We start from the raw sequence: 14,330 nt of genomic DNA, 5'->3' as shown, positions 1-14,330 counted from the left end.
TATTTATTATTGTAAATCTCGGCTGTTATACAATGACGTAGAGCGTAAGATAATATCTTTGCATTTCTTTAGGCGTCAAAAAAATAATTTTCATAATCCTCAGAGTGCCCTATTGTGAGTTGAGATACCGGCGTTCTCGTAGTGAACGTTTTCAGAATTTTAAACAACCAATTTTAGTGAAATATATAAAAACCTCGAGACTCTTACAGTTACGAGCAGAACATCTTCTTCCGTTGAGTCTGCGGTAACTAAAAATTTAGAGCGCTCCTTTAATTTACTGCTAAAGTTCTAGAAGAATCGAAAAGAAAAGAACAATGAATTTACCCGGGACTATGATACGTAAAATTTTCGCTGTTGTTTTTTTACTAAGTACTAGTTTCGCGTGTCTTATCACTAATTGCCCACGTGGTGGTAAGCGAGGCGAATCTCCATTGCTCTCAATGCCAAGTTTGATTAAGGAAGTATGTAAAGGAGCTGCTATTTTTTAAATATCTTTGACTTTCTGATTAATTAAATAATTAAATTAATAATTTCAGTGTTCGAGTTGTGGACCCAATGATCAAGGGCAATGTTTCGGGCCTCATATTTGCTGTGGAGCAACCATCGGCTGTTACATAAAAGGCCCAGAAACTTATAAATGCCGTAAAGAAAGTCTTTACTCGCACCCTTGTGTCTCCGGGTTTGCGATGTGTCGTGATAATACGGCCAGATGTGCCGCCAATGGAATTTGTTGTTCTCAAGGTAATTTTAAATTAAATTTTTTAAATTCTTAGACATTAACAGACAACAATAATTAATAAATTTTATTTTCAGAAAGCTGTCATGTGGATCCATCATGCAGAGTCGGAGACGAATACTTGAGCGAACGTAAAATCAGTCAGGAATTTTCAAGACTAATTGCCGACAATGATCAACTGATTAATTAATTTATTTATTAACTAACTTAAGACAATTATTAATTACCGAGCCCATGATATTATAAATAATTATACTGCACTATAAATAAATTAAAATTTTGCTGCACTTACAAACATTTCAATCATTAATTTTTTTTTCTTTCAAAAAACTTTATCCATTTTAAGTAATTAAAACATCAATTATATTTTTTAAATCAATTATAAGTGTTGGTAATTTAAAATTCTGTAGTAATTTCTTTCATCAGTCGATAATTTAGAACGCAGCCTGTTGAATTTAAGAACAAGATGGCGGCGGCAGTTTTTTAGTAAAACTAGCAAAAGAGTATTCGCCTTCGGTTATTTCCGACCCAGCTGCTTTCTCCCTCTTCATCGTGTTCAAGTCACTTGGTATAGAAGAAGAAATTGTCGGAAAATTCCGAGAGGAAATCTTTTATATAATTCAGTATTGAGAAAATTCTTTAGCAAGTCCAAGTAGTGTTGCCGAAATCGAAGCAACTATTCGATTGTTCACAATCGAATAGAATCGACTGAAGACAATCGATTGTGGTAATTAATCGTTTCTGAACAATCGATTATTGACATAATCGATTTAAAAAAAAACCGATTTTTTTCTCTCTCAACTTTATAGTTGCAGAATCGATAGCTTAGCAATCGATTGTGTAAAATCGATTTTATAATTTTTTGTTCAAAATAAAAAAAACGAATATGGGTCAAAAATCACAAATTCAAAATTATTAATATTTACATTATTTGACAGTCGATTATTTGCTCACAACTATAAAGTTGCACAATCGACCACCTAACAATTTATTTTGAAAAATCGATTTCGAAATTTTATTTTAAAGTTAAATATCACCGCGTATAAATATAAGTTTGTATTTCGAAGTATGAAATTTTCATATGGTCATTTATATTTAAAATAATAACAAATAAAATACTTTGTTTATGTTTAATAATTTTTTATTTAAACTTTTTCAGTAAAAAACAGTTCAGAAAAAAAAATATTTTCTCAATAAATGGAGTATTGTATTTAATTAATAATTTTTTTCGTGAAAAATCGATTATTTCATCGCAACTTTAAAGTTGTAGAATCGTTTGAATAAAAATCGATTGTTAAAATCGATTATTTTTAAATTTTTCAAATAGCGTAAAATTTTGTTCTATAAAATTACAAATAGATATCTAACTTTAATAATTTCGCTTAAGTTGTTTATCATTTGTTTGCCTGTATTAGTCAAACAATTTTTATAATGTTTGAGTTAATGACTTTGAAAAACAAATTGTTTTATTAATTCATTTTACAAAAAATCGATGTTTAAAAATCGTTTTCAAAAAAAAGAATCGATTTTTTTCAATTAATCGAAAGGCCTACAATCGATTTAAAAAAATCGACAATCGAAACGAAAACATCGATTGTTCGATTAATCGATTTCGATTGCACATCATTAAGTCCAAGCAGCCCATAGTCTGGTGCAACGTGTAGTTGTAATTTGTAAGCAAAAAGCAACAAGCTCGTCTAAGTAATTAAGTAAATATTAATTAAAATAATTGTTACTGTTTAATAATAAATATAAGTAATTATTATGGCGACTTCAAAGACTACGAATACTTATAATAGGCAAAACTGGGAAGATGCTGTAAGTAACCTATCGTTATTTGATAACCATAATTTTTTTAAAATTTATTTTATTTATCAATTATTGTTTTTTTATGTAGGAGTTTCCAATTTTATGCCAGACATGTTTGGGAGACAATCCTTACATCAGAATGGTAAGTTGTGATTTTTAAATTTTGTTTATTTAAAATCTATTGGAGTAACGGAAGATGAAAATTATTTTTAACTTTTTCGCAGACAAAAGAAAAATATGGAAAGGAATGTAAAATTTGCGTGCGTCCATTCACTGTATTTAGATGGTGTCCTGGTGCGAGAATGCGTTTCAAGAAGACAGAAGTTTGTCAAACATGTAGTAGGTTAAAAAATGTGTGCCAGACATGTCTGCTTGACTTGGAGTACGGGCTGCCTATTCAGGTTCGTGACGCTGCGCTAAAGGTCAAAGACGACTTGCCACGTTCTGAAGTCAATAAAGAGTATTACGTTCAGAACATTGACAAAGAAATAGGTAACATTGATCCAACAAGTCCAGCAGGAGCTGTTGGTAAATCGGCGGCCGCGAGTGATTTGCTGATGAAATTAGCGCGGACAAGTCCTTATTACAAACGGAATCGCCCACACATCTGTTCGTTTTGGGTCAAAGGAGAGTGTAAACGTGGGGAAGAGTGTCCGTATCGTCATGAGAAACCAACAGATCCAGATGATCCACTTGCTGATCAAAATATTAAGGACCGTTACTACGGTGTAAATGATCCAGTTGCTGATAAGTTGATGAGACGCGCCGCTGCAATGCCAACACTTGAGCCACCAGAGGACAAATCCATCACCACTCTCTACATCGGAGGCTTGGGTGACATTCTCACAGAGAAGCAGCTGCGAGATCATTTCTATCAGTATGGAGAAATACGTTCGGTGACGATGGTTCCGCGTCAACAGTGTGCTTTTATTCAGTACACGCAGAGAGCTGCCGCTGAACTGGCTGCTGAACGTACTTTCAACAAACTTATTCTTGGAGGCAGACGATTGACTATCAAGTGGGGACGTTCTCAAGGACGACAGACCGTTTCCGCAGTGGAAGCGACTCGCGAGATGCTGGAGCCGGTTCCCGGGCTTCCTAAGCCACTGCCTCCACCCGAAACTCTGGGAAATAATTTCTTCAACCTTCAAGGTGCCACTGGTATCATGCCTCCCATGATAATTCCACCGCCTCCAGTTGCTCCGCAATTCCTTTTCCCGTCCCAAATCGCAACTGCTGCAGCAGCTACTGCAGCGACTCCAATCTTTCCACCAGGAACCACGCCCATACATTATCCCAGCCAGGATCCATCAAGAATGGGTGCCAGTCAAGGTATAGGAAAACCCTGGCCCGAAGATTAGTTATAGTATTAATTTACATTAATATCATCAATGTATTAATAATCATGAGTGTCAATGTAACTGCGCACTGACAATTGACAAGTTTTTAAATTTTTGAATAAATAAATAAAATGTACGTAAAATACGCGCATTTTTTTAAATTTAATTCTTTTAATTTATTTAAAATTTATAAACTGTCTGATGTCTGGTACATTCACACTCATTAATTAACTAATTACTTTTAAATTTATAAATTTATGTTACAATAATATAAATACATGTATTTGTTTATAAATAAAATTTATTATAAACGAAAATGAGTAAATATTTTTCTCAAGTAATTTAAAATTAATCCGCTGCTAAAGATGTCACTACTTAAATAAAAACTCGTGTACCTACTGAAGTTAAATAATGAACCAAAGGTTAAAGCCATAAATTAACTAGTGGCCGTAGTGAAGGTAATAATTAAAAAATTTCTAACTATTGTTGCTCATTGTTATTGTAAGCATAAGCAGTCTTCCGTCATGATAATTTTATTGAAGTTGTTCGTTTTCGCTTTTGAATATTCCGTTGATAAAATTTTATAGACATCATGCAGCGATAAATATTTAATACTAAATAAATAAATAAATTTTGATTGTCTCAATAAATAAATAACCAACAATTGATACATATTTTTTTAAGTTTATTGGAGTAAACATTTAAACAATTAACATGTGCTACACCATGGACATCACCAGGTATCACGAAATATATATTTATGTATATCTATATCTATATTTATTTATATAAATTGTATTGATAAATAATATTTAATCTACAAGCTAAATATTTTTATTTTTTTTTTAAATTTTAGATTTAGGTGATAATGATTATCGATAAAAAATTAAATTCCAAGAGGTTATAATTAAGGAGATAGATAAAAATATATACATATATATTACTGGAAAAGGATGTATTGTCTACAGTGGCTGATACCAGTTCTGCTGATTCCAAAACCAGTGAATCCTGCACTGCTTCCAACTCATGTCATGTTCATGGTGCTCTACCTCATAGGATTTTTTTTGGAGCGACGACCATGCATTATATGCAGCCTTGTATTTTTTATTGCCGTATCATTAATTTGTTACAGTGGTGTTGGTAATTGTTTATTTTGGAGTAATACCTGCGATTTAATTAAATGCCAGAGTGATTGATCTTTTTTTTTAAATGATACTCAATTTAGCGGAAGTCTTATAATTCTTGAATTTTTTTAAAAGTGATAAATTATAAAAAAAAAATATTTCAAATAATTGCACCAAGTTTTAATTTTCTACATGTGCATATTTTAAAATTTTTTCTTTTTGTAATTGATGAGTTGGAAAAAATTTGAAAATTTTAAATTGTCTGCTAACTTTAGGGTCATTTTTTAAAAGTCATGATTTATATAATTGAATTAAATAGCGATAATGATAATTAAAGGAAGAACTATAGGTAATAGATAGTAATGATGACAATGATTGAACAATTAAATGTATCAAAAAATTTTCATAATGTACATAAGTATGAAAGGTGTTGAATCGTGAGAAACGTGTAATTTCGTTTTAGTATTTTACGCACTGATACGGTAGCCATAAAAAAATATTCACTGTAAATATTACATTAGCATAATTAATTAATTAAATGATTGTAATTATTATTAGTTGGTAATTGGTATCAGAGTACGTAAGACAGCGATTGTTATTTATTATAATTGAAATAATAAATATTGATGAGTGCAAATTACCCAAACTCATTGCTTAGATAATGTAGTTATGATTATTTAGATTTGAATACTGTTATAATGATACGATACCTGTTTGCATACGGGTGTAATGTAATATTGAATATTTTTTAAATTTATTATCGACTACTGCCTTGAATTGTTTATCACGACACTTTCGTAGCTATGAATTTTTAATTATGCTTGTAATCATTTATATAACTATTGTATATTATGTACATGGTATTAGTAACTAAAATAATAATTTTTTTTATTATGTCTATATATAATAATAATAACAATGATTCCAACAATAAATACAATAATAGACTCAGTTATGAATATTTTTACCATTAAATATTCATAATAACGTATTTTTAAAAGCAATTTATTGTAAACATATATACATATTGATGCTGTATGATAAAAAAATTTTCTTTATATTTAAATGATAAATTATAAATAATAAAATATGAAAAACTTAAATAATTGAAGTGTAATAATGAATAGTTATAGAAAAAATAATAATAAAATTATTTTTTTTAATAAATATTTTTTTATTATAATTTAAAATTTATTTTTTTATTTTTAAAATAAGACTTTACTATTTGTTAATTATTCAAATTAATTTATCGTATAAAAATATTTTATTTGTTAACTTAATTATTCATTTTTATTTTCAATCATCCAATTTGTAAAAGACACAATAATGTAACTAGGTTTTAAAATATGTTTAGAGATACTTTCGTGCCACTATTAAAATGGAAATTGATTTTACTCTTTTTCAGTAATTAAAAAGTATTAGATGTCCAGAAATGGAGCAGTGCCATGAATGGTACCTCTAACCTATAAATTTTGAAAATAAATTCCTATTTGTTCAAACAACACGAGCAAAAAAATTTAAATAAAAATAAATTAACATTCATTAGTAACAATTCTAACTAGCATTCGTAGAAGACACTTTTGATTGGCATTCAAATAATCCCACAGCTCAGTTTCTAAATCAACGATAGCTCCGATGTCCTCTGACTGACAAGCGAAGATCAGTGACTGCAGGAGAATAAATTCATCGTCACTCAAACACAGACAATTTTTGGTATTCTCTTCATTGGCGATAAATTTATCCAAGACATTTCTATGCGCAGGTTGAACCTTGACACAGGTCGGATACATTATCAATATCAGCAGCAGCCTATTGATTTCGGCGTCGTGTAAGGAATGACGATAACGAGACAGCGTATTCCTTTCAATGCTTTCAATCAGACTGATTTGTTCATTGATCGCGTTGAAGGCTTCAACAAAACTTTCTTGCTCTATGCAGTTTAGTATCAACTCATCCAGAGATTCGACGGTGGCGAACATGCTGATAGACTTTTTCAGCAGCTGATCGCAAGCTGAAGAGCCTTTTTGGAAGCTCGCTAATTCTCTAAGACACTCGGAAACCAGGACGTTGAACTCTGGAGCATCAGGAACCCGTTCTGCAGCGTCGAGGAAGCTTTTGGTTGCGGCTATTATGTTTTCTTGACCCATAGACGGGCAGCCGATGTTCGCATTTTGTTTTTCCGCGACTAAATACTGTCTCCCCGCTTGCATCAATGAGTTTATCTCTGATGTTGTGATTCCCATTGTGTGATAACACTTTGAGGCTGCTGTGTAGCACAACCCAGCATACTGCCAAGCCTGGTTTTGCTCGCATTCTTTTGCTAATGCGATAAATTCTTCGCTGATTTCAGAATAGTTTGGATTCTTCATAAAACGTTTTTTGAGTTTGTTGTTGATTAAGTGATATTTACCCATCAGATTTGGTGGTTCTTTTAAATCTGACATGATTTTATTTGAATTTTCACACTTCTAATTTATTATTCTGATTCAGTGGGTCAAGTAATTTAACCCACTAAAAATTCTGAAAAGTAAAATGAAATAAATTAAATTAAGTTTTTTTAACAGACTAGATTAAACACTAGGAAAATTGAATTTATAATAAATACTATTCATATGAAATTCACTGATATAGATGTAAATAGACAATTCTTTAACTACTTGATGTAAATATTTATATCAGTTGACAGGAAGTCGAACTGACGTTCCTCGCTGATTACTTTTTTTGTCTAAAAACCCGACGTCATATTGTACGCGGTAAATTTGAACGTGATTTATTAAGAGGTGTAATGGTTATCAATAAAACGAAATAACTATCGTTTCCATATAGAATAATTAAGAATTGATACATGGATAAGATAGTGATAAAAAAGTATTCTTCTGTTCAAAAACTTTATTATCGTGATGGGTTATTTTCGATAGGAGCAAAGTTACGGGCTACTCTTCAAAGAAAGACATAGACAGAAGCATCTTCACCCATCTCCGGCTTTCCCCATATGAATCTAAATTCAAAAAATAAATTAATCTCAGGAGTTTTTATGGTTTCTCTCACTAAGACACATGGTATAAACAAAAAACGTTCATATTATAATAGGTTATTCTCAACAGGAGCAAAGTTACGGGTTACTCTTCATAAGAAGCTATGGAAAGTGCCATCCTCATTCATCCTTATTTATCTTCATTCATCTTCATATGAATCTGAACTCAAAAAATAAATTTTTCTAACGGCTTTGTATAGCTTTTCCTACTAGAGGACATCATAATGAACAAAAAACGTTAATGTTGTGATGGGTTATTCCCAACAGGAGCAAAGTTTAAGAGCTACTCTTCGTAGAAAATCATCTCCACTCATCTCCACCCAATCCAAATATGGGTCGCAACTCCAAAAATGAATTATTTCCAGGAATTTTTATAGCTTTTCCTATTAGGGGACATCATAATGAACAAAAAACGTTGATTTTGTGATGTGTTATTCCCAACAGGAGCAAAGTAGCAGGCTACCCTTCGTAGAAAATCATCTTCACCCATCTCCACCCAATACTGGGTCCGTGACTGTAAGCCCCAGTGCGCTGAGCGGAGAATCCGAACAGACCATAAATGAACTACACAGTTCAAGCCAATAAACAAACTACTCTTACTGAGCACGTGTTGCGAACATAACCTTCCATTGTACACAAAAATAACTCACCTCAAAAAGTGTCAATCTGCTTGTCTGGCATCCTTATTATAGGAAAATCATGGAAAACCCCTTGAGTTTGGCTGAAAAGACCTTCATTCTCCACGGAGTAGACGTAAGAATATTTTTTCACCCATAAATTACCAAAATATTAATAAATAATTATTACTGACTAATTGTGCTTCCATTTTTCCGCATGTAAACAGGCGGATCTGAGGATAGACGGACGTCGTCAGTGCGAGTACCGTTCCATTGAAATCGAAACAAAATTAATGCCGCAGACAAATGGGTCAGCGCGGTTGCGAGTTGGAAACACCGACGTCCTGGTTGGTGTCAAAGTTGAAGTCGATACTCCATTCCCAGACCGACCTCACGAAGGAAAATTAGAATTTTTTGTTGACTGGTACGTCAGTTAGTCAATTTAATTATTCTGTTAATCAGCAAAAATTAATCACTCAGTAATTTATTTCTTTTTATATCAGTTCTGCTAACGCAGCCCCCGAATTTGAAGGCAAAGGCGGAGACGATCTCGCCACAGAGATAAGTAACGTCCTGGCGAATGCGTATCAGTCACAGAAAACTTTCGATCTTAAATTTTTGACTATATTACCCCATAAAAAGTGCTGGAAGATGTACGTTGATGTTCTGGTACGTATTTTTATTCAGTAAATCATTTAATTTTCTAACAAACAAATGAATGATTATTTATTTAATTAACGTTCTGTCATCAATAGATTCTACAGTGCGGTGGAAATTTATTTGACGCAATCGGCGCTGCAGTAAAAGCCGCTTTATTCAACACAGAAATTCCAAGAGTAACGGCTGCAACATTAGACGGAGGTGAAGCTGATCTTCAAGTGTCTGATGACCCTTTCGATTGCGTCAGATTAAATGTCGAGTCTTTTCCAGTACTCGTTACATTATGCAAAGTAATTATCAATCATTGGTTCTGATTATGATTATTGATAAAAATATAAATTAATTATTGTTCAGATTGGCGACAACTGCATTGTAGATCCAATTGCTGAAGAGGAAGCTTGTGCCGCAGCTAGTGTGGTCATATCAGTAATTCCTACAGGGGAGATAACGTCTGTGGTTAAAACAGGATATGGAAGTCTGCAACCTGCGACTTTTATCAAAACTCTCCAGGTAATTAATTATTTTCAGAATTATCTCCAATATAAAGAACTATAAATATAAATGTATATAGATGTATGTATTTGTGTTTAAAAATAATTTATCTATTTCATTAGACTGCGATCACTGTTGGAAAAAAATTAAACGAATCATTGATGGACGCCCTGAGAAGAGAGGAATCACTGGGACCTAAAAGATCGATTGTTAGTTTTCTACGTTAATTAGATAACTATAATTTAAATGAATTTTTAACAATTATTTTTGGTTGATAAGAAAAATATTTAAATATCAAAAATAATTTTTTTACACTGTACATAGTGCTACGAAAATCAATTAAATTTTTAATTTAATAATAATTAACTGTACAATTTATTTAATTACAACTTTCATCTGTCAATACTTCGTGTCTTATCATCTAAATATCTAAATATTTCTTTTAAATTTTTAACATATATATTGCCACTGTCATTTAATTTTTCAAATTCTAATTTATCGATACTAAAATCTGTATCCGGGATCGGCTGTACGTGGGAGTGCCAAAGGCTGATGCACTTGACCCAAACAATGTCGCCATTTAAATCAGCTATTTCTTTGTACAAATTAACGCAACATTCCTGCAGCTCTGGATGTTGGTAACAGTTTAAATAAGGCTCGGTAATGGTAACTAATTTCCAGAGATCCGGCTCCTGGAGCTTCAGATAACGCGCGACCTGTCCCATTTCCATGAGAAGTAATCTCTGTACTTTAAACATTTGGGTAAACTTGTATGCGTTATTTGAATTTTTTCTGTAACTTTCTTTAGCTGACTTGTCTAGGAATTTCGCCAGACCCGGAGACACTTGTTCGAGAGCGCGGGTTCTGATAAAATCTTTTGACAGGTAAGCGAGAGTGTAAAGCAGCTGCCATGCGCGATTAATAATGAGCACATTTGAGTCTTGAAACCGGTCGACTAGAGGATGCCAAATTTCGTGGACAGTAGGCAGCAACTGATCAGTCCAATCAGCAAGAATACAAAGTCCTTCTTGAAGCGTTTGCATGGTCAGTAGAACTTGGGCTGTGTCTTTTGACGGCAGGAAATGCAAACATTGTTTCATTATGCTCTCTATTATTTTTACATGCATCGGAGGCTCTTTGTTTTCTTCTGCTTCATTATAATCCGTACTTTCATACTCTTTACTTTCAATTTCTTTCAAAATGTCCTCAGGACTGCCGCCCAGATCATCATTTTCCAGCTGCTCGGACACTCTTTTTGACTCGTGGTGCTCCAATAATTCTTGTATCACCTTCTCAGCAATATTTGTCTCATTCCCTTGGTCCTTTTGACTTTTTCTATCACTGATGCCTAGTAACTGCTTCAAACAAACGGTAAACGTGTAAAGAACTTTGAGTAGTGAATAAACTGTTGACTTTTCGTTATTAGCAGCCAGTTGAGCTAAAGTATCTTCAACAATTTCTTTCAAACAAGGAAGTACGTCCATCGTGCTGTACTTCATGACAACCGTGACGACATTAAGTACCCCAGGGTTTTTATTAACGCATCTTAATTTATTGGTAACGTGGTAAGAAACGTAGTCTACGTTGTCGCGAATTAGGTCAGCGATACTCATATTCCCTTGGGAATTAGCGATGTGGTCAAGAGTTTGAAGACCCACGAGGCTTATCACCCCGTGCCCGCTGCCTGCTCTCTCAATCACCAAGTACAGAGTCTTCAGAAGAAACTGATGGTAATTTTTTCCAAGTACCGATGCTACAATGCCTAGACCTTCTGTCACCAAGCAAGACTCTACGATATTGTACTGCAGTTTGCGAAGTGGATAATTTCCGTGGGTAGGGAGATACCAAAGTTCAGGATTTGTATAGTATTCAACAACTTGCCGATGTAAAGACACATGTTCGTTGTGAGTTGACTTAAGTATCCAGTTTAACAGCAAAATTAATTCTTTCCGATAATGAGGCATGTCGGTCATTAAATCAAAGATTCTGTCGACTAAAAGAGATAAATCACCAAGAGTACTTAGGAGATTACAAATTAGTATTAATTTATCTTCAGTGGTCGAGTCGCGAATTAACTTGAACTTCTTCCACGAACGACGTGAGTCGACAGTGTCTTCGATGGTTCGTAATTGGTTTTCTTCAAGAATAGTAACGTCACTGCAGTCAAGCTCGGCTACATAAACAAGCGCCAAAATTAACTGTCTTAAATAATCGATAAAAGCCATTACATGAGGAAGACGTTCCTTTCCAAAAAGCCTCAAGTAACCGGCCAGTTTATTCAAGTACGACAACTGCGTGACGTCGTCTGATCTTCGTATAATTCGGGGCAATTCTGTCAGAAGCTTGTAAAATCTTCCCTCAAGTACTTCGACAATCGATTTCATTTTGTACTGAGTTACCATACTGTTAACTTGATTCAATGATGCATTTGCTAGCTCTCGTACTTCTTGAACATCATCCTCTGTCAGCGTTATTAAAATTTCAGTCAGATCGGCAAAACTTCTATACAAATTTACCGGGCACTTTGTGATCAACAAAATTACCGCTACTGCTAATTCCTTCCGTACTTTATAGTGCGAGTGTTTTGTTAAATTCATCAAGTCGCGCATCGGCGCTTTAAGTTTTTCTGCTGCGGCATCCAGCCATTCCTGATTACGCACTACTGTTTTTATATGCTTCTCCATACCCTGACGTCCTTCCTGATTAAGTTGAATCCCCAGAGGATCTGATGTAGACTTCAGAGCTAGTGACAGAGTTGAAAGGTTTGATACTTCTGTATTTTTAGTTAAATCCTCCATCACTAGAGCTACGATACGCCCCAGTGCTCTTACTGCCGTCTGAAAAAATTTATTATTTTAGTTTTCTTATAAAAATTTCCTCCCAAATATATTTCATTAATTTATTTATAAAATACCATCGTGACTTGATGATTTTGAATGTCACTTCCTTGATAAATTTCCTGCAGCCCTTTTACGATGCCAGGCAGAAATAACATTATGATGTTTGCTACGTCATTGCGTAAGACAACTTCCGCTGGATCAACACCATCGTGGACGTACGACAGAGATATCAACGCTTCCAAGGCGGCAACTCTAATTTATAATTAAATTAATACGTCAAAACTTTTGTAACAATCAATTAATAATCAGAAGTTTTGTACTAATTGTTAATTACCTTAATAAAGATGATTTTTCATTTCTCGCAATTGATAAACAAGTATGAACACTCTGGCTAATTTTAGCAGCATTATCGCGTGTATAAAATTCTTCAATTACATCCATCGATGCGTTGACAATTAAATATTTCAAACAATCAACAACGCATTCTTTCAATTCTTCATGTGATTGAATAACTGGAAAATCGATTAATGATTAATAACACTTTTACACATGTGAAAAAATTATAATTGATGCTTTGATTACCTAAAGTATTTTGTGTAGAATCATAGATAGATGCAATCAAACATATGTAAAGTTTATTAAAAAATTCAAGTTTATAAAATCGCACTTTAGGAATTACTTCTCTTACGATGTATATCAAGTGTAATTTAACATCTTTGCTAAAAAAAAAATGATTAAGTAAATAAATGACAGTAAAAGCAGCAGATAATTAACAATTTTTTATTTTTAAATAATTAAAATTTATACTAAAAAGAAATAATTTGAAAAATTCAAATGAAGAATTTTTTCAAAATTTTACGCGCGCAATTTCAAATAATTTGTAGTTTATTTTTTTAAAAAACTGTCAGATATCTGATATTCAATCTATACTAAAGGAAAAAATTTTTAAAATTCAAATGAAAATTTTTTTTTTAAAATTACGCGCATAATTTTGAATAATCTATAATTTATTTATATAAAAAAAAAAAACTCTGATTTCTGTTACTTTCATTATCTTTAATATTTTCGGTGTCATAAATAAAATATTTGCGTAAATAAATAAATAAATTTACCTAGTATTACTTTGCAGATGAATAATTACTGGAAATAAAATATATTCCATTAAATTTTGAATTACTGACTTGGGTAAATTTTTGACACATTGTTCAACATCAATTGCATTTCTGACAGTTGGTTCTTTCATCAAACAATCACAGAGCGGTTTTAATTTCAAAAACGCTTGTCTTATTGTTACTTCTTCCATTATTAAATAAATAAATACATCAATTACGTAAATAATAATTCGTAAGTTTCGCCGGCAAAACTTATGGTGACTAAAAGTAAATAAACAAGTCTTTAGGTTAGAGCGACTGAGTAAAAAAAATATTGGAGCATGCGAAATGTTATTTATATATTTAGAGGTTACATGTGTAGATTGTTGTTGTTGCGATTTTCCTTCGTGTCTATTAACTTTAATTTGACAGCTGGAGTCACGTGACAGGTGTCTTCGGACCAATAGCCAGAGCCGTAAAATTTACAGTCCAATTGCGGATATGACGTAACTCGGTGGGCTCCAAGAGAAAGACCAATAGAAAAACAGAAAGGAAATAGTGCGTTGAAAGACCTGCAGCAAGAGAGA

At 32.8% G+C, this 14,330-nt stretch overlaps 6 protein-coding genes across 6 annotated transcripts; 4 read left to right on the top strand and 2 right to left on the bottom strand.

The window, feature by feature from the left end:
- Positions 1 to 68: 68 nt before the first annotated feature.
- On the top strand, positions 69 to 963 carry LOC103578353 (neurophysin 1). Its single transcript, XM_008559415.3, has 3 exons — positions 69 to 461; positions 537 to 741; positions 814 to 963. The coding sequence occupies exons 1-3, from the start codon at positions 315 to 317 to the stop codon at positions 924 to 926; spliced, it is 465 nt and encodes a 154-aa protein (XP_008557637.1). The 5' UTR covers positions 69 to 314; the 3' UTR covers positions 927 to 963.
- Positions 964 to 2,359: 1,396 nt separating this feature from the next.
- On the top strand, positions 2,360 to 4,143 carry LOC103578354 (pre-mRNA-splicing factor RBM22). Its single transcript, XM_008559416.3, has 3 exons — positions 2,360 to 2,554; positions 2,634 to 2,687; positions 2,770 to 4,143. Exons 1-3 carry the CDS (start codon positions 2,501 to 2,503, stop codon positions 3,904 to 3,906), a joined length of 1,245 nt encoding a protein of 414 aa, XP_008557638.1. The 5' UTR covers positions 2,360 to 2,500; the 3' UTR covers positions 3,907 to 4,143.
- Positions 4,144 to 4,301: 158 nt separating this feature from the next.
- LOC106693818 (bladder cancer-associated protein) lies at positions 4,302 to 6,098 on the top strand. Its single transcript, XM_014443071.2, has 2 exons — positions 4,302 to 4,625; positions 4,742 to 6,098. The coding sequence occupies exon 2, from the start codon at positions 4,839 to 4,841 to the stop codon at positions 5,079 to 5,081; it is 243 nt and encodes an 80-aa protein (XP_014298557.1). The 5' UTR covers positions 4,302 to 4,625; positions 4,742 to 4,838; the 3' UTR covers positions 5,082 to 6,098.
- A 133-nt stretch (positions 6,099 to 6,231) lies between these two features.
- On the bottom strand, positions 6,232 to 7,708 carry LOC103578355 (40-kDa huntingtin-associated protein). The gene is made up of 2 exons (XM_008559417.2): positions 7,615 to 7,708; positions 6,232 to 7,529 (listed from the first exon to the last, which is right to left on the bottom strand). The coding sequence occupies exon 2, from the start codon at positions 7,451 to 7,453 to the stop codon at positions 6,542 to 6,544; it is 912 nt and encodes a 303-aa protein (XP_008557639.1). The 5' UTR covers positions 7,454 to 7,529; positions 7,615 to 7,708; the 3' UTR covers positions 6,232 to 6,541.
- An 894-nt stretch (positions 7,709 to 8,602) lies between these two features.
- On the top strand, positions 8,603 to 10,135 carry LOC103578356 (exosome complex component RRP42). The gene is made up of 6 exons (XM_008559418.2): positions 8,603 to 8,796; positions 8,888 to 9,084; positions 9,164 to 9,329; positions 9,416 to 9,610; positions 9,675 to 9,830; positions 9,935 to 10,135. Exons 1-6 carry the CDS (start codon positions 8,743 to 8,745, stop codon positions 10,037 to 10,039), a joined length of 873 nt encoding a protein of 290 aa, XP_008557640.1. The 5' UTR covers positions 8,603 to 8,742; the 3' UTR covers positions 10,040 to 10,135.
- Positions 10,134 to 14,244, bottom strand: LOC103578357 (TELO2-interacting protein 1 homolog). The gene is made up of 6 exons (XM_008559420.2): positions 14,118 to 14,244; positions 13,765 to 14,025; positions 13,235 to 13,371; positions 12,987 to 13,164; positions 12,727 to 12,904; positions 10,134 to 12,649 (listed from the first exon to the last, which is right to left on the bottom strand). The coding sequence occupies exons 2-6, from the start codon at positions 13,953 to 13,955 to the stop codon at positions 10,205 to 10,207; spliced, it is 3,129 nt and encodes a 1,042-aa protein (XP_008557642.1). The 5' UTR covers positions 13,956 to 14,025; positions 14,118 to 14,244; the 3' UTR covers positions 10,134 to 10,204.
- Between the last annotated feature and the right edge of the window lie 86 nt (positions 14,245 to 14,330).

This window comes from Microplitis demolitor, chromosome 8, assembly GCF_026212275.2.
Source record: "Microplitis demolitor isolate Queensland-Clemson2020A chromosome 8, iyMicDemo2.1a, whole genome shotgun sequence".
NCBI classification, from domain to species: Eukaryota; Metazoa; Arthropoda; class Insecta; order Hymenoptera; family Braconidae; genus Microplitis; species Microplitis demolitor.
This window is presented reverse-complemented; position numbering and strand designations above follow the sequence as displayed.